General features: G+C 37.1%; 1 protein-coding gene across 4 annotated transcripts in view; it reads left to right on the top strand.

The window, feature by feature from the left end:
• The window catches only part of supt3h (SPT3 homolog, SAGA and STAGA complex component), a 139,788-nt gene that overhangs the window by 98,792 nt on the left and 20,418 nt on the right, over positions 1-20,578 (top strand). For all 4 annotated transcript variants that reach the window (XM_016545030.1, XM_016545042.1, XM_016545034.1 and 1 more), the window contains exons 7-11: positions 6,050-6,125; positions 9,140-9,252; positions 9,525-9,635; positions 11,060-11,224; positions 12,886-12,996. In XM_016545030.1, coding sequence (XP_016400516.1) covers positions 6,050-6,125; positions 9,140-9,252; positions 9,525-9,635; positions 11,060-11,224; positions 12,886-12,996 — 576 coding nt within the window. The remainder of the gene's footprint in view (positions 1-6,049; positions 6,126-9,139; positions 9,253-9,524; positions 9,636-11,059; positions 11,225-12,885; positions 12,997-20,578) is intronic.

Here is a 20,578-nt window from a genome sequence, read left to right as displayed (position 1 = left end):
CCCTAATACACACACACACACACACACACATACATACACACATATATATATATATATATATATTTATATATATTCATTTTTTTAAATTTATATTTGTTTTATTTACATTATTATTATTATGTTATTTAATCAAGACCATTTTTCCAGATTATATTTCATAACATATTAGTTTTACCATATACCACGCCATATTTAATTCTAATATAATTCTTAATAAATTGAAAATGAATTGTACAAAAATAATATATTTCTCGTAATTGAGTGAAATTGAATTGAAATTGAAATTTAATTTTTATTTAATTAATTATTTATTTATATTAATTTACAATGTCCCTGGATTTGAAAATAGACTCATCTCTTTTTAGTCCACTTTAGTTCATTTGATCCAGTTTCCATTTATTTATTTATTTATTTATTTAAACCAATGTTTAACATTTTAACCAATTTTAACATATTATATATCAAAACCATATTATTTTTTACCATATACCATGCTATAATAATACTTTTACCATATTATTTGAATTATAACTAAAAAATGGAAATGTATTGAACAATAATAATGTAATTCAGTTACTTCAACTCTAAAAATGCTGGTAAGAGAAATAATGTAGATTTTTTTGGTGATTGTGGCAGCAGTGCCTGTAGTCCAGTAAAAGAGTTTGTGGATTTCTTTCAGCATTGTGTTTGTCAAGTTATTATGTACAGATTGCAGTTATCTGTGCAAATACTAACCGTCAGTAATTTCCAGCATAATTTCTTCAGTGAATCAGACAGCGTGTGCACTTAAATGACACTACGAACAAGTGCACTTTATTCCTGTAGTCATTGTGGAACAGAGGTTTGACCCAAACAAGGTGTTTAAACACGCAGTTGAGAACCACAGAAGAACATGTGGTTCTGATACTCGTGCTCCATTAAAGACAAGAAAGCGAGGCTCAGACTGCTGTCAGTAGGTCCGACTGGGTTTCATCGTCCTCCACTAATAGTCTTAACATCTCATCTGAGTTTCCATCGTGATATTTTCCTCTGTGCACAGCAGACAGACGTGCAAATACACCACGAGTGAAACTAGAGAGCAGGAATTGACCTGTCAAATGACAACTGGAGTGTTTTCAGTCCAATCTGGGAAAGCGATGAGGGGATGTGTATCTTTATCAGACATCGATATGTGATTAAATGCTCTGAATCTTTGCGATATGAGCATGAACTCTGTCTTTTTGTTCTCACTGTGCCGAGTGAAATAAATGGCCACAGCTGAAAGACGTAATTAAAGGTCTGAAGCAAGAACCGGGGACAAGGGTGTATTACCATGAGACGTTATACGTCCCGTCTCAATTAAAACTGAGCCCCAGTCAGTTCTGGATGTGGCCAAGAAAGCCTGCGGTTTCCCCCAAAACTTTGTTCCTACTGAGTGTTTTAATGGGTATGTTTTAGCTATCAGGACAACCTTTTGGGAATAAGGAACCATATCCTTCTGGGCCTCCCACTTTGCCCCACTCATGAAGTCCTGGAGAGAGGAGCTTTATGGTTTAACCACACAGCACTGTGCTGCTTTATCTAGTGCCCCGTTCACCCGTTGCCGCCCCCTCGTCTTCCTTAACCAGCTCTTTTGGTGACTAACAGCACATGTCTGGTTTTCCTGCGCTCTTCCATCTGCTCACCTTACCTGCTGCTTACACATATTATGTGTGATCATGTAGTTGTCAGATTATATATATATATATATATATTGGCTGACTAATATGGGTTTTTCAATTGCCAGTGTAGAAGCATCTGTTCTTTTTTTTTTCTTCTTGATTTTGCTTATCATTTTTACATTTTTAAATGTTTATAATTATTCAGTTTTAAATGCTATTTATTTTTCAGATTTATATATAATTATATACATTTTATATTTTCTAAAATTATAAAAACTATTATTATGTCAAATGTATTGTGTATATATTATATATAAACACACATATAATTGAATAATAAGTTCAAAACAGCATTTACCGTATTGGCCCGAATATAAGACGGCCCTGATTATAAGACGACCCCCCTTTTTCCAGATGTACCTTTTGGAAAAAGGCTTTTTAAAAATCAAATCTTGTTTTTTCTCAGTAAAACACATTTTGTCTTCAGTTATTTTCATATTGCATATTTTTCCTATTTTAATTTTTTTTGAAAGTATGGTAAAAATTGGTCAAATGTACCAACAATCACATTTAAAAAATATACACTTTTTGATATACCATTAAAAAAAACAGGTAGCCCATCTGAATTAGGACATTTAGGCTATCCATCTAATAGTAGCCTACCAAAATCTTATTAACAGTAGAAGTAGAGTTGGTCCCATCAGGCAAAGGTGACAGTCACGACTCATGCAGCTGTTAGGTTTTCTTTCTCTTTTGTTTTTACTCGCGATCTTTACAACATGCATTACATTACGTATTTCATGGCACACTCGTTTTATGCGTATTTGGCGCCACCTAGTGTTGTGGGTGTATTATTGACATGTCAAAGTCTAGACCCTGAATATAAGACGACCACGTTTTTTCAGATGTATTTCCAAGAAAAAAACATCGTCTTATATTCGGGACAATACGGTAATTAAATTTATTATATAAATTATGTATTATTAAATTGTTTGTTAAATGTTTATTATTTTATATTTATTATTATGTTTAATATTTTACAAAAGATGAAGACGTTTTTAAGATTCTGCATTTTTTGGTCACTAATCAAATTTTAGAGTGTTTGAAAACCATGAGATGTTTACAGAAGTCCATTTGCCAAAAAAGCAAAATATGTTCTGATTCAATGGCTTAGTCAGTATATGAGTCTATTACTACTCTTAGCACTTTTATTACCATAAATGAGACCATTTCAAAGCCCTCATTTGCATCGCCTGTTTACTCTCCAGATTTTCTCACTGCTGTGAATAAACTACAGCACTTGTGTAAATACTCAGGCCATTATTTCATAGGATTTCTAAAGCCACAGCTCGCGGGTCAAACATCTGTCAGATGTCCAGTCCAGGACGGCCGCGATCGCCTCGGATGAGGGTATAATTCACCCGCTCGCTGCTACACTTGATCAGCCGGCGATGGCCTCTCTTTTGTCAGCGGTGTGTGGATTGTATTTCCTCCGGCAGATCATCCATCTTCCCAAGGACCCTTTAAGATCTTTTGACAATCTGTTATTTTCCCGGCCGCGTTCAGATGGAAATGTTTAAAAGTGTTTTTGTCATGATGTGTGGGATCCGCATTGTTTTGCCTTAATGCCATGATGACAGCAGGATGCTATTCTGGGACACTGGTGATCTGTACTTTGCAAATTCCCTAGGAAATCGTAAATGCCGAAAACAGCCATGTAAACTCTTGCACTTGCTTGGGTTTTCACATGACTTACTTTGGATAGTTCTTGTTTTGTTTTTTTTCCACTTTCAGATTTTTCATTGAAAGAACAGCAATGTGAACTTAATATAGTGGAAGTTTTTTGAGTCTGAATGACATGATAAAAGCATCTCTGAGGGTGTTTTCACTTTAAAGAATCAAACGTTTTTTTTCTTTTTTTTTTCTTTTTATTGTTTTTTGCATTAATTCACAATGTCCTTGCATTTGAAAGTGGATCTTTCTTTCTTTCTTTCTTTCTTTCCTTTCCTTTCCTTTCCTTTACTTTACTTTACTTTACTTTATTTTATTATCCAAGACCACTTTTACCATATTATTTTTGCCATATACAATGCTGTTGTAATACTATACTATATTATTTTAATTGTAATATAATTCCTAACCTATTTCATTTGTAATATTTCCACTTTGGTTAAAAAACATTGAGTTTCTTTGTGTATACATAATGATGTTTTTTCCCCCATAGTAATAACTCTGTATCGTTGCATGTTACCATCATCATTTATGTATGGTAGCATGTAATAGTCAAAAATTTTGGGAATTACATGCATGTGAAATGAAAGTGAACCTGAAGCATTTTGCGTTCACAATGCCTGAGCTGAAATGGTCTGAGTTCAGTTCACTTCACGCTGGTCTGAGTTTGTTCGGAGCATTCACATTTAAGCCAAAAGTATGCCATGAATTACAAAATGAACTCCATCAAAGTTTGTGTTTTGCGTTAGAAGAAATCTTTGCAGGACATGAACTACACATGTTTCATCACAGTGCTTATGACCTTTAATAGCTTCAGGAAGTTTTTAGTGGATTTGTTTTCTCGTTTGCTCTTTCAACAATAACTGAAGTTCAAGGTGTGTGTCATCAGCTGTCTTATTGAGTCTCTTCAACATGAGAGTGATGTTACGGCTCATTTAAATCTCTTCCAAGGCCTCGTATCTACAACACTGACTCTCGTTCACGCAAAAACTCATCCGCGTTTGATCGTCTAAACTTAGCCGTGCGTCTGAATGAAATGCCCCACAAATTTAATTCTAGCCTGCCTCGGGCTGTTAATCACCGAGTGGCGCGCAGTGAAATATACAGTACTACACTAGATATCCAAAATATATCTTGGGCCTCAGCCTATGGAAATCTCATTGCTAGCAGTGGTACAAATTGAGATTCCCTTTATCCAGACCACACTGGCACGAAATGAAAGTCACCAGCGGCCAAATCAAATATTTGCCAACGTCCTCCTATACGGCCGCCGCGTCAGTTGTGGGTATAATTTGGCTATTAGCAGGTGGGTCAACGTTTTGATTTAATCAGCGGCTAAACATAGTATTCAAACATCGAATCCCCCCGCTGCTCTTTTCAGTCAATAAGCCACAGTCAAAACATTTCTCCTGTCTCAGGCCAGCCGCTTGACAAGAGTTATTTAAAAGTGCAGCGGCTCCAGTCTCGTATCGCTCGCGGCCCAATTTGGAGCGGGACCCAGACACCGAGACTGCTGCGAATTCCCCCTCCGAGTGCAAAACGAGACCTCCGTTCGGCTCTTAACGACGCTAATAGAAATCGCAGTTCCAGCGCTGTGTAACGAGCAGGCGCTCAGCATCATTAATATGTATTTTCAAAGATGGAATTTCCAATGACTGCCAGCTAACTAAATAAAAAGACTCCGGTTGGTTTGGGTGGCCTGAAAGCGATCCAGGCTGCCTCGCGTCGGGCCCAGAGCCCCAAGCATCATGTCAGACTGTCCTCAGCCTCGAACCCGCTGCTTCTCGGAGACACGGTTCTCTGTAGACCCTTTGCGGCACGAGGAGGAAAAAAAGCACTCGTAAACCTTGAACCTTTATATTTTATGACACACAGCCTGGTGGAGAGCTCAAATTGACTGTTATGTGAAGGTATGAAATTGGTCCAGGATGAGGAAACGTCTAATTATAGGTTCTGACCTGCAACTTAACACACTCTGCTGTAAATCCAAGTCAGACCTGTTGGGTTGCTATTACTGCGCATGGCTCTCTTAAAGTCTACACAGATAGTCCTTCTCTTGTTATGTTATGCCGTTTCATTACATGACGTAAAATGAGGAAATAATGATGACTGTCTTCATGTAGAATCCTTAGAGTTGCTGATAAAACTGTGGTTTAAACCATTTCGTCACACAGGAGCTCCAAAGATACAGCAATATATTCATTGAAGAGAGTGTTATGGGGTCCAAAAAATGACACGACTATTACCAAATTTAGTAAGATATATTATCACAGTTTCCATAAAAATATGAAGCAGCACAACTGTTTTCAACATTGATAATAATCAGAAATGTTTCTTGAGCAGCAAATCAGCATGTTAGAATGATTTCTGAAGGATCATGTAACACTGAAGACTGGAGTAATGATGCTGAAAATTCAGCTTTACATCACAGGAATAAATTACATTTTAAAATATATTCAAATAGAAAACTATTATTATAAATTGTAATAATATTTCACAATATTACTGATTTTTCTGTATTTTTGATCATATAAATGCAGTTTTTGTGAGCAGAAGAGACCTTTCAGAAACAATAGTGGACTTGCATTGCTCATATTTTCTTGAGATGTGTTTTATGATGTTGACACATGATATTGAGGATAATAATTAATATTCAGCTTTTCATTGTATTTATACAGAGAATTGAGAAGGTGACCAGAAACATGGATTCTAGTCAGTACAGTGATTTCTGTGAAAGTCGACAGCTGAGTTTTTGTGAGTATTTGTTATCATGCATGAATCATTTTGTTTCATTTATCCATTTGGCAGACACTTTTATTCAAAGTGACTTACATTGCATTAAAGGTGTGCATTTTATCACTTCATACATTCCTTAGGAATCAAACCCATGACCTTGGTGTTGCCAGCGTTCTGCTGTTTGAGCTAAAGGAATGCTTTTCTCTAGGATTCACTACATATGCATTGATAAATGCGACCGTTTTGTTGCTGCATGAGCAGGTCAGGTATGGTTTGTAGTATCAGTGTAGAGCGCAGCACTCCTCATGTCAGTTGCAGCGCGTCAGATATCGTCTCTGATGAGTTGTTCGGTTGGCAGTTCTGCACCCGAGGGCTTGTAAGAACACAGCTGTGGGATTGTGAACACACCACTGCTGGCTTTTGAAGGCCACATTTCAGCACTAATAACATGTTCACTGGCTTAGTGCCGCTCCAGTAACTGTGATGTCTTACTGGCATCGAGCTGCAGGTCGGGACAACAGCACAGTAAATGTGCCTCAATAACCCTGTTACACAACACTAATGCTGAGTACGCACAAAATCTGACCGAAAACACATCACAGGATGGAAACTGAGCATTTGTGGTTAAATGGGGTATGTATGTCTGACATTAAATACCTTATTGTACTTATGTAAATTGTGCATTGTGTTTTATCCAATATTTTTTAATAGTATGCAGAAAAGGTATGCAGTGCTGAAAATTTCAAACAGTTATGGTAGTATGCTAGATTGTTGGCACATTGCATGCATGTTTAAAGCAAATAGTTTAACCATAAAATTAAAATTTGCTGACCCTCAGGCCACCCAAGATGAAGATGCATTTGTTTCTTTATCAGAACAGATTTGGAGAAATGTGGCATTGCATCACTTGCTCAGCAGTGGATCCTCTGCAGTGAATGGGTGCCGTCATAATGAGAGTCCAAACAGCTGATAAAAACATCACAATAATCCACAAGTAATCCACACCACTCCAGTCCATCAGTTAATGTCTTGAGAAGCCAAAAGTTGTGCGTTTGTAAGAAACAAATCCATCATTAAGATGTTTTTAAACCAATGGTCTCAAACTCAATTCCTAGAGGGCCACAGCTCTGCAGAGTTTAGCTCCAACCAGCTCCAAATCACACCTGCTTAGAAGTTTCTAGTGATCCTGAAGACCTTGATTAGCTGGATCAGGTGTGTTTGATTAGGGTTGGAGCTAAAATGTGCAGAGCTGTGGCCCTCCAGGAATTGAGTTTGAGACCAGTGTTTTAAACTTTAAATCATTGCTTTCAGCTAAAATGAGAGACCTCTATCCAAACTATTGCTTTCTCCAATAAAAAAGTCATCTCATCTGAATCAGGAGAGAAATATGCACAGATCAAACACCATTTATGAGTGAACAAAAAGTCTAAAACTGTTCTAAACAAATATGTGGGTGGATTTTGATGTGAGAGGTAAATAGGGGATGGACTTTTTCACTGGAGGAAGCATGATTATGGATTATTGATTATTGCAGCTTTTCACTTCGCAAGATATTAACTGATGGACTACTGGAGTGGTGTGGATTACTTGTGGAATATTGTGATGTTTTTATCAGCTGTTTGGACTCTCAATTCTGACGGCACCCATTCACTGCAGAGGATCCATTGGTGAGCAAATGATGCAATGCTACATTTCTCCAAATCTGTGAAGAAACAAACTCATCTACATCTTGGAAGACCTAAGGGAGAGTATTTTTCAGCAAATGTTCATTTCTGGTTGATCTATTCCTTCAGTTCAGCAATTGACCTGTTTTCATCTAACAAGTAAAAACATTTAGCATTTTTAATTCAATTTGATGTCTTTTTTGAGTCTGAACAAGTAATGAATCAAATTAAGAAATTGCAATTGATTTTTGGTGTTTTTACCACATTGGAAATGGAAAGTCAAATCAAGGGCATTGCATTGTAGGATATATAGTATCTTTAACTATACATTTTGGCAGTATTGGTTTACTAATCAATTTTTTACTGAAATTTGGCATTGTGTACTACGAATAGTTGCTGTTCGGACAAACTGCCCTCACTTTAGATAAAAGTGTCTGCTAAACAGGTAATCCATATTCCATACATACAGGAAACTTACCTACTGTGCACAGTATGCATATTGCATACTACTAACTTTCTGATAGGTAGTTTGCTGTTCTGAAACTTCCCATTCCCCCTTTTTAAGCAACAGATCTTCTGTAAGCTATCCTTGCCAGTGGAACAAGATAAATCAGATAATTCTTCATTATGTAGTTTTAGGTTTTACAGATTGAACTTAAATTTACAGTAAAAGGTACATTTTATTAACTGATGTTAATATACTGTAAATGTAACAGTATTTTATATCCCATTAGGGTTTTATTAAAGGATTAGTTCACTTCCAGAATAAAAATGTCCTGATAATTTACTCTACCCCCGTGTCATCCAAGATGTTCATGTCTTTCTTTCTTCAGTCGCAAAGAAAAAAAAACATTCCAGGATTTTGCTCCATATAATGGACTTCAATGGGGACCAACGGGCTGAAGACGAGCATTAATGGTTAAAAGTATATAGTTTTTTTTAAGAAAATTACCAATCGTTTGGCTAGATAAGAGCCTTATTCCTCGGCTGGGATCGTGTAGAGCCCTTTGAAGCTGCACTGAAACTGTAATTTGGACCTTCAGCCCATTGATCCCCATTGAAGCCCATTATATGGAGAAAAATCCTGGAATGTTTTCTTCAAAAACCTTAAGTTCTTTGCGACTGAAGACAGAAAGACATGAACATCTTGGATGACACGTGGGTGAGTAAATTATCAGGAAATTTTTATTCTGGAAGTGAACTAATCCTTTAAAGTTTTTCACCATATGTAGTAAGGGAACCAATTAACAGGTTTTTACTGTAACACCTTTAGAGTCTTTTACATGGAAAATTACAATCATTTTTTATAGTGTGCATCAGCACATCATGTTCTCACTCAAAATGACTCAAACTGTCTGCTCTGTTTAGCTAAGAAGGCCTCGAAATTCCGTGAGTGGCTGGACTGCAGCAGTCTGGATGTGAAGCCCAATGCCATGTCCATGGAGATCCTGTCCTATCTGGCCTACGAGACGGTGGCCCAGGTGAGCTGCTGTCAGACCCAGCTAAACGAGGAGCATGAAATCACATTGTGCTTCAGATGAACTAAAATGACACACTGTCTCATTTCAGGAAATCACTGACTTTTGCTAAATTGCCACTTTACTGTCCCTGAGTCCCTTTTTCAGTGCAATAAACCCCTGAAATTAGTGCTTTGATTGAGCGTTCAATATGATGTTTCCTGGGAAAAATATTATCATCTTGTTCTTCATATCAAGTGCCATTACTCATAAGCTGATATGGTTTTATATTTTAGGTTGTTGACCTTGCCCTGTTGGTTAAACAAGATATGACTCCCAAAACAGGCGATCCGTTTCAACACGCCATATCAGCAACTTTCATCCAGTACTGCAACTCCTCGGCTGAGGTAAACAAAACGCTTTTTAGTTTACTTTTTGGTAATCAGTGTTGTTGTTGTTAACTAAATGACTATTAAAAATAAAGTTTAAATAACATTAGATGAAAGTTTAAATGAAAATTAGAAATGTTTCATTGGCAGTGAAATAAAATAAAGTTGATGTCCTAAAATAATCTAAAATGGAAATAAAAATAAATAGAAATTAAAATAAATCAAAATGACAAAAATACATAACAAAATTACTAAAATTAAATAAAATGAAAATATAAAATTAAAAGCACATTTTAAATATGAATAAATACTATAATAGTATATAAATAATGCTAAAATAACACTGTGGATGTTTATTTGGAAATTATAAATTGTTGTTAAAGCAATGATAGCGTGCGTGTGTGTGCGTGCGTGCGTGCGTGCGTGCGTGTGTGTGTGTGTGCGTGTGTGTGTGTATTTCCCTCAGAAATAAAAATCCTGTCATCATTTATTCAGCAGAAAACAATGAAAATGAATTGTGACAAATGCAGTCAAGCTCCTAAAATTGCAAAGTAAAGACTAGCATGAACATTTTTGTTTTCAACAGAAAATGATTTTGGGTGAGTAAACGATGAGAGGATTTTAATTTTTTTTTATTATTATTATTATTTTTTGGATGAACTGTTCCTTTAAGTCAATCATTGTCTTCTAGTTCTCAGGAGGAAGCAGTTATTTGGCCACTGATGTGTTGTTTGTTTGGTTTAAGCTGCATGCGAATGACATTCTTCACAGAGAAGCCATCTACATTATGCGTTCTTATGTTCTAATCCACTATTAAAATATGTTTTATCATGTTAGTTGCTGTTTGGTGATGCTATAGAATAGTTCAAATGACTTTACTGGTGATAACGGTCATGTCAGCACCTTTCTCCGAGCAAGAAAACCAAACAAGAGCGTCCTGCTCCGCGGGTTTGACCTCTCGCCAAGCAGGACCGCCAAGTTTGTCCAAGGTGGTTTTGAGCTGCAGGATCCGTTCCATGGATGGACCTCTGTGTCACTGAAACCACAAAAACTTCATCTGTCTCTCTCTCCCTTTTTCCGGACTCGGCCAAGGCCACTCCGGGTCTGGAAGAGCACAAGGTATTTTTTAGCCTGAATTCCAGTATTGTTTTTCTCCTAAACCTTGGGGGTCTGTCGCGTTCCCATGTGGCGAGAGTGACAGAATGACCCTGTGGTTTGAGTGATAGGACAGAGACGTGTCGTAAGACTGCAGGTGATGTTTTTCAGGGTCGTGTTTTGTAGCCGTGACCTTTTTACGTCATGAGTTGCCTAAAAGCGAGTGTTGTGTATGAGAAGGGTGGGCACATTGTGATTTTGTTTGTGTATCAGTCGTCTAACATCACTCTTGGAAAAATAATAATGAATTTGTGCTCACGTATGTGATTTTTCTGTCTTATCTTTAGGCTGCAAGCACCAAAAAGGAGACGGACTCTCCGGAAAACACACCGCCGTCCACTCCCAGCGGCCCTCTGACGGGACACCAGGGAAAGATGCACTCCATGGCCCAGGGCAACGGTGGGCCGAACCAAGATGGCAGCAGTAAGGTTAAACAGAGAAAAAGGAAGAAGGTACACAAACATTGACTGATCATCTATAGCCTAGCTAGCTTCCAGTGCATTACAGATGAGTGTGTGATCACTGCACCAATAGTGTTTGTTTAATGGAATTGCAGTCTGTTTATTTGAGAAACCCGACTGGGCCAGACATAACAACAGGCTCAACCAATGGGGTGAGTTGTGGGCGGGGCTACCTGTTTCTCCAGGAAATAACACGCTTTACCTTTAAGTAGTGGTGAACCAGGAATATTTCTGTTATATAACATAAGGTGAGGTGTGTCGGTTTGGCACCACTAGTCATTTATTCACATTTAACATGGACTTGTACAGTAAAATGTATGATTTCCTTAAAGGTTTTGTAAATGATATAAAATGATATATTTTTAATGTATTTTTTAGCTGAGAAATATATATCATATAGAATAATAATGATATTATTATTAATTATTATTATTATATTAAATAATAATTTTAATGAATAAATAATATAAATAATAATTTAATTAATTTGATTGAAATGTATTATTAATAATACATTGTTTGAGAATTTAATCATCATAAGACAATAATAATATTAGTAGAAATAATAATAATAATACATGTTATTATTGTTATTATTTCTAAAATAAATTATTTATATTATAAATATTATGGCATTGTATATTACAAATATTGTTGGCTCTGACAAATTGCTTTTGTTTCTCTTTTGTAAGTCACTTTGGATAAAAGCATCTGCTAAATGCATAAATGTCAATGATTAATAATAATAAAGAGTTTATTTAAATTATTATTGTTATTATAGTATGTAAGCATGAATGTATGTACTGCATATGATGATTAAATTCTCAAACAATGTACTATTAATAATACGTTTTAATAAATAATTACATTATTTTTTAGATAATAATAATATTATTATTATATATAATTCTTAGCTAAAATATACTTCAATGTGTTAAAATATAGTTCAATGTGAACAAATGACTAGTGGTGCCAATTTCTACACTAAATTCTTAACTTTTATGTTACATTTGAAGGTGGTTCAATCTATTACCTCAAAAATCTCCCGTCTGCCATTGGTCAAACAAACAGATAATCCCGCCCTAAACTCACACCAATGAGCCACTCAGGAAACCAAAGAAACAACCTAATGCTGTTTATTTTACACTAGAAGTAAAACCCAGAGGTTATTTTATCATAGATTCCAGCCTCTTCATATGCAGTGGAAACATTAGCAAGAACTAAGACTCAATATTTTCCTACTCGTCCTGTTTTACTGACTCCAGATTCTCTGATGTTTATTGCAAACATCCAAATAGGGAAGTTGTTTTTCCCTCGTCTGCTAAGAGATACCGAGTTGAAATTGTTCCCTTCCCTCCAATGACTTCAGAGACACTGCAATTACAGCCAATCACACACAGCACTATCGTTTACTGTCAGGCCTCTATATATCAGAACCACCCTGTGCTGCGAGTTCATAAAGCATCAAATGACACATAGCATTTATATCTCTCCAGAGGTAAAGCGCCGGCCGATTTTGATTCCCAAAAGTGTGTGTTTGTGTGCACCGTGTCCTCGCCGGGCTGTGTTTGTGCACTACACTGCAGGGCTCCCACTGTGTTTTTGAATTAGCAATAATGTGAGCTGTATTTTCTCTGTCTTCTCTGTTGCAGAGCGCGGCGGCCTGTGGCGCGGAGGCTCAGAGCAGTGCCATCCAACCAGCCCACATCAGAGAGGCCATCAGGCGCTACAGCCACAAGATTGGCCCGCTCTCCCCCTTCTCAGTACGTAATAACAGAGCCGTAAAAGAGTTATATTTATAATCGCAGCGCAGCCCCATTTTAAAGTGGTCAAGCCCTAAAGTATTGGAATTGTTTAGCGCAATTTGTGGTTAGTGTAATTTTCCTCATGAAAGTCACATAACTCTACTGGAGAATTAAATAAGCGGTATTTCGATCCTTTTTAGAAATACAAAGGAGATTTAATTTTGTTTTGTTTTCCGTAAGTTCTGTTTACAGCTGAAGAAATGCCTGCTTATTTCGCATATGCGACTTTGCAGCTCGCCGACTGCAAGTTATAATTTTCCATCAGGCGCAGAGGTGTGGGTGTCTTAAGTGCTAGCCTGCGTTTGAGAAATGGCTTTTGGAGGCTTCGAGGCTTTCTCACAGCCAATTTAGAGGCTTTTGCTATTGTGGTCAATCTGCAATTCACAGGTAATGAGCAGTTTACCAATGATGGCCTACTTGATGGTTCCCAAGCCAACAGCTGCCAGAAAATCTGGCAATGTTGGTTTTGTATGGCTGTTTTTGTTTTAAATACTTATATTTGTTACTTTTCATTGTGATGTAATCAGTGTTGGTAGTAACGCATTACAAAAGTAATAATATTACAGTAGTAGATTACTTTTTGCTGTAACTCAGTAATATATAACGCATTACTAATACAATTTGGGTAATATTATTACTCGTTACAATCTCAGTAACGCAAGTTACAACATATTTTAAATCAAAATTATTTGGTGAATTTACCAACACCGCAAAACAGCATAGGAGAAAAAATTACTGTTGCTGGAATTAGATGGTTGAGATGACTGCAGAGACGGATTCTACATTTGTGAGATGGACACACTCCTGTTATTTTCAGTTAATCGGAGAAAAGGATAAGAATGCATAGTCAGGTGCAATATATGCGACACCAAACTCTCAACATGGAGAAATAGCACGAGTAAAACCTGGAAACACCTGGACTGGTGCCACTAACACTAAGCTATCGGAGAGAGCTGCGGGTCAGAGAAGAGAAAAAATACGGCGGACAAGCGCAACGCAGACAAGCAAAATTAAGTTTAACTAAAAATAACAAAATTTGTTTTTATTAAATCATAGTATTATAATGAATATGCGAAATATTTGACTTAAATAGCCTAATTAGCAAAACGAAAGGAAAAGACTGAGATAGGCTATGCTGCTGAGTTTGGTTCATAGGATATTTGTGTGGCGCGGCGCCCTACGAAAGTCCACGGAAAGGAAACCGAGATGACAGAAATAAAAGTAAACACATTGCAGTTTCGAATGATCTGTATGACCAAAAATTGAAAAATACTTTTTTTGTTGTTTGTTTCCGCTGTTCGATCGCGCCGGCGCCTCACGCACACACATACAGCATTGCAAACGTTGCAGCCTGTTCATTATCAGAATAAAATACAGTCAAACAAACATAGATGCACTGGTTAATTTAAATAGTGCGTAGCCTACTGCGTAGTACAATCCGTGTCGATCAGCCTGAGCTCGGGCCAAACACACATTTGCTCATGTGAAGAGGATGTTTTTTAAGTGCGTTAATTAAGCTTGGATTACATAAAGCATTCAAACACATCGCAAATATGGACACATTTAATGGATTAATGCCGAATGAGAGAGGTAGGCTGCACGAGAACGACGTTTGCTTTCAGTTTCGCATTGAATTAGCCTAATTCATTTTGGCTTGTTTAGCAACTTATATTTTTCATTCTTGTTTTCTTCTGAAACCGTTCAAAATAGCCTATAGGCTAGGTATTGTGTTTATTGTTTGTACATGATAATATTTCGCTTTATTTACCAGTGTTATTTATGAATGTAATAATGCGATTTGTGCTTACTATATATTTTTTAACTAAACTACAACGTAACATTAATGTAGACCTACATACCGGTATCTAAATATGATTTCATATATTTTATGCTATTTAGACCTACCACATTACCCTCCACTGGGTGTAGAATGAGCAGCAATAAACTACATTTTGGCATTTTATAATACTTCTATGGATATTTTGGTGAAAGTAACTCAGAAGTAACTCAAAAGTAGTGTAACGCATTACAATTCAGAGACAGTAATATTGTAATGTAACTAATTACTTTCAAAAGACAGTAACTAGTAATATTTAATGTATTACATATTGGAAGTAACTTGCCCAACACTGGATGTAATTCAATTATCAACTTACAAAGCACTAGATCACTTCTAGACTCACAGAAAGACTTCTTATATAGTCTGGTGAAATATAAAACATGGTTAGCATAAGTATTTTTTTAAGAAACTGAGAAATCAGTGTGAAACTCACTGCCATGATGCAGAGGTGTTGCTATGCTGTTGCTAAGGTGTTTTGAGTGGTTTTTGGCACATTACTATGTGGCTGCTAGGGTGTTGCTATGTGGTTGCTAAGGTGTTCTGCATGTTTTTTTATGCAGTTGCTTCGGAGGTCTGGGGTGCGTTTCCCAAAAGCATTGTTAGCTAACTATGGTGGTTCGTTCCATTGAACTCTATTGGTAACAACGAAACTTGCGACCATAGTTGCTTTTGGGAAACGCACCCCTGACTGGTTGTGGTGTTGTTACCCTCAGGATGCTTTAGAGTTTTTTTGGTTTGTAAGGGGTTGCTACGTGGTTGCTAGGGTGTTTCTAGGTGATTGCTAAAGTGTTCTGTATGTTTTTAATGCGGTTGCTTCAGAGTTCTGACCAGTTGCTATGGCGTTGTTACCCTCAGGAACTTTGAGGGGGGGGGGTTTTGTTCCTACAAAGTTACTATGTGGTTGCTAGGGTGTTGCTAATGCGGTTGCTAGGTGATTGCAAAGGTGTTCTGTAGGTTTTTATTCAGTTACTTCAGAGTTCTAACCAGTTGTTATACCATTGTTACCCTCAGCAGGTTTGAGGGGCTTTTTGGTTTCTAAGGAATTCTATGTAGTTTCTAAGGGGTTCTGGGTGGTTGCTAAGGTGCTATTTGATGTTTTGAATTCATTTTACACCAGATTTATCTTGTTTTACAAAAAGAGCTACCTGGAAATGCATAACATCCTGAGATATTTCACTCCCATCTCTTGCATGTTGTTTGTTCCAAAAATTCAGAAAGAACTGCTTTGCCTTTGCAAACCAAAGCATGATGGAAATATGTTCTTATTACGTCTCTAAATTAATTTAAAAGTCTTTCAATTTAATTGTCGCCAAGCAACGCAGGACAAATGTGACTGGATTTCCATGGCATAAACCATGAGCCCGGCATGTAGGAAACTGGGAGTTGTGCAGGGATGCGGTGTATTGTTTAATATATAAAACGGGTGTTATATGGTTTTCCAGGGTATGATGCTGAGTGAAGACTTCCAGATGTTCTCTAGTGCCACTTGTGTTTGCCTTTGATGAGTAAATCTCGGCTCCTTACTGGGAATGGCACAGGAATAATTAGACGGGGGGATGCGAGTGACTGAGTGAGTGCCGTCAGAACCGAGTTATCATGTAATTGGCTGGGTTTTATTGCAACTGGAGCTAGTTTAAACCCATGATTAATTGCATCAATAAGCACTTTTCATTCTGGTCTTTTAAAAAACCCTAAAGGTAGAATTAAGCCCATGTTTGGAAGGTCAAGCATATGTGGGGTCGCTGACAGACGTGAGGCACGCCACTTTCTCATTAACGTGGACCGTTATCTATTGGCGTGTTCGGCGGCATGGTCACATTCCAGACATCCGACGTTGTACAATCGAGCCAGCAGTTAAGTCGACATATTAACTTCAAATGCATGTGAGATTCTCAACACTCCCCCAGATTGAAACGAAGAGAAATCGCCAATCTGGAAACGGTTCGTTTTCACTCAAGTTTCACCATTGTGGATGTATAGCATTATGTAATTTAAATGTCTGCCCCAGTGACTGTTGTTGGAGGCTTTATCGGCCTCAAATTACCAAAATCAAGTCATTGTGAGATTATTAACTTTGAAATTGAATTAAGAGGGTAACACAAGACCTACAATCATTCGGAGATCATTAGATTACACTCACGCACAGGGCAACGCAATTACCTCCCCGTCCGTAAGGACAGCAAGTCACCGGCCAAGAAGAAGTATACTTTTATTTGATTCCAGAGTCTGCTGTTGTGGAAAAGCGGCTCATCAGATGGAATTGTTTTTCTTTTTGTGTTTGTTTCTGCCAGTTTTGTAGATGTCTGGCGAAAACATCCTTCTCTAGTGCTTAATTTGACCTGCTAATGCTAGGAGAACTTTCTAGTGCTTTCTAGTGTTGTAAGTACATGCAGTGTAAGAAGTGTTGGGGAGTAACTAGTTACATGTAACGGAATTACGTAATTTAATTACAAAATAAATGTAACCGTAATATTTTACAGATACAGAGAAAAAATGTGTAATTAAATTACAGTAACTTATGAAAATGTTAACGATTATAAAGGGGGTTACATATGAATATTTTCTGTAAAAAGCTAGGATATGTTGAATAATATTAGTTTGTTGCTTTGCCTGTTTTTGATGTGCACAATGCCTCCTGCCATTTAAAGGCAGTTTAGTAAAGTATTGCTATTGTGATGCTTTTGATTGGTTCTCTTTGAATTTGTAGCGCACCATGTCCGCCAATTACATCAATCCACATTGTCACTGAAAGCTTTAGGCTACAACCTGTCTGAGAGTTGCCACCATGGCGAGTGATAAAAATGCGTTCCAGTGCTTTAAAAGTCTGTTTAAGTGCTGTGCTTTAAAATTAAATTATTAGAATCTTTAGGGCTGGGTATCGATTCAGATGTCCCGATTCGATTCGATTGTGTTGAGTACTGTAAGGTTAACCGTGCCTGCTTTAAATGTTTTAAAATGATTAACAGTTGAAAACATTTGCTCAAATTTAATAAAGTCATTGAAATAGGTACACTATTTATTACATTTTAAATAGGGTAATTTGTAATCTGTAACCTATTACACTTCCAAAGTAACCTTCCCAACACTAATTGGTTGTAAGTGTAAATGTAATAACCTGATTTATTTTTTGTGCACAGATATCTGAAAATTACCTGTCAGGACTACAGGGCCATACTCGAAAAAAACTTTCTGAAACTTATACGAACCCTGAAGGCACAGAAATACTCTGTCATACGTCAAACTGCTATTGTGTTTTAAGTATTTTAGCACATTTATATGTGGTTTCTAAGGCGTTGCTATGCAGTTACTAAGGGTTTATGGGTGGTCGTTAGGTGGTTTCTCTTGTGGATGTTCTTGGTGGTGTTCAGTACATTGAAATGTGATTGCTAGGGTGTTCTAACTGGTTGTTAGGGTGTTATATGGCATTGCTAATTTATTTTAAGTTTTATTTTTCAGTGCATTGCTAGGGTGTTGCTATGCAGTTGCTGGGGGTTCTGGATGGGTACTAAGTGGTTTAACATGTTGCTATGCTAGGCTGTTATAAATATAAATAGTAAATAAATAGTATTAATAGCGATATAAATAGTAAATCTTGCTTAAACAAACAATTCAGACAAAATCTTAAATATCTAGAGATACTTTCATCTTTACTAGATCTGTTTAAATTTCATTGGCCCTTATGCATGTTTAGAAGTTGCTGTGACAGCAATATTTTGTACCTTACTTGCGGTTTCCCCCGCTTTCTCTTTACGTAAGCCTTTGGGCCAAAGACAACAAACTAGGGAGTGATGCGTCTTCCCTCTCTCGTTTATTGCTCCATCGTCTCCGTATCTAAGGAAGGATGTCTTGTCCCGGACTGCTGACATCCACAGAACTCCCTGTTTCTGTGCCCTTTTCAATGCCTTATAAACACTGCACTATAAACGGCCCATTGGAGCAGGTTTTACATCCCTGAATTCCAGTCGCATCCCTCGTGTTGGCATCGGACGGCAGTTCCTGCGAAACCTTCCCTAACAATTACACATTTACAAGTAGAGACATTCTTCCCCGTGGTTTGAATAGCTTGTTATTACTCCATGAAATTGCTTCTTGGATGTCAAGTGAACGATCGGACTGGCAGCGCCGTACAGAAGTGGGTCAGTTGGAATGGGAAAACGACATACGGTAGTCTTCCAAAGAGGCAATATTTTATCGAAATGATATTCAAACCTCCCAGTGCAGAAATACAGCCCGAGTACTGGCGCAATTTGAAGTAAAGCGTAATATTTGTCTTTGAAATAAGTTTATCGGAGAAAGAACAGCAACTTCCTGGATTTTGAACACAAAGAGCTGGATTTGTTTTTATTTTACGCCAAAGTGTTGGCAATGGCAGCCTATCTTTTCTTGTTTGTTGAAGCATTGATATGAAAATACTATGCCATTAGAAGCACGAGCGTTTGGTGCCAGAAAACGCTTTGCCGTTTCTCTCTCTAGATTTATGGAGTCGTTTTTTTCTTCTTCAGTGTAATTTCTGTCGAGCCGCATCTGGAAGTATTTATTTCAATGCCATGTAATCCATCTCGTGGCGCAGTAAACAGACTGGCTATTATTTTTGAATAAAGTCTCATCTTCAGGCTTCGAGAGTGCAGAGCGCTGCCTGCGAGCCCTCCTGGCTGTTTCAGATGCTATTGATTTACGGTGGGTTTTTCCACATGCTGACCCCCAAATCCCACTTCACAGCGAGGTGGTGTACAGTACGGCCCATTAAGTCGGAGTTCTGGGGATGCACTTCCCCACTGGAGTGCGCTGGATCTGGCTGTCTTTCAACTCCCCAAATAACGGGGCTCCGCAGCACAATAACAAATCTAATCCTTTAGCCAGAACTCTCGAAGGTGCTGCTTTACTCTAAATCACGCCGCTTTTAGCATTTTCTTCAGTTCAGGCTTGAGGACAGAGCTCAAATTCTGATTATAATAGCACTGTTTACAGCAAACCCTCATTGGGCATTTCCAGAGAAAATAAGCAATATCAAGATCAGTTGGGTTTTATGATGCCATGCCTTTCATTTACTGACTGTGGCATGACTTGGATCAGGGATTCCCAAACTTTGTCCCAAACTAAGCTTAACCAACAGAGACCTTGACTTTCATTGAAAAGTGTTTGTGAACTAGGTGCAGTCTCAGCGCATATATATATATATATATATATATAATTTTTTTATTTTTATTTACATGTATATATATATATGTGTGTGTGTGTGTGTGTAAATGTATATTTTTAGATACACTTTTACATATATTATACATACATTACATAAAATGTATTACATACATTATATAAAAGCTCTGAAAAAACAATAAGACATATTAACATGAGTGATCATTTAGAGCTGTGTTAGTGATCCTTATCCACTGCATGAAACTGTTACCTGATGATTTTAAGGCAAGGCAAGGAAAGTTTATTTATATAGCACATTTCATACACAATGGTAATTCAAAGTGCTTTACATAAAAGAAATTAAAATAATCATAAAAAAAAAAATAATAATAAAAACTTTTAAAATAAACTAAAATTGATTTTAAATTATTGATTTTAAATGAATTAAAACAGTTAAGAATAGAAAAAGATTACACATAAAATATAGTGCAATCAGTTCGGACATAGCACAGTGCTCATTCAATGAATGCACAGCTAAACAGATGAGTTTTGAGTCTGCATTTA

Source organism: Sinocyclocheilus rhinocerous, unplaced genomic scaffold (genome assembly GCF_001515625.1).
Source record: "Sinocyclocheilus rhinocerous isolate Xijiao unplaced genomic scaffold, SAMN03320098_v1.1 scaffold853, whole genome shotgun sequence".
NCBI lineage: Eukaryota > Metazoa > Chordata > Actinopteri > Cypriniformes > Cyprinidae > Sinocyclocheilus > Sinocyclocheilus rhinocerous.
The sequence above is the reverse complement of the archived record's forward strand: the minus strand, read 5'-3'. Positions and strand labels throughout refer to the sequence as shown.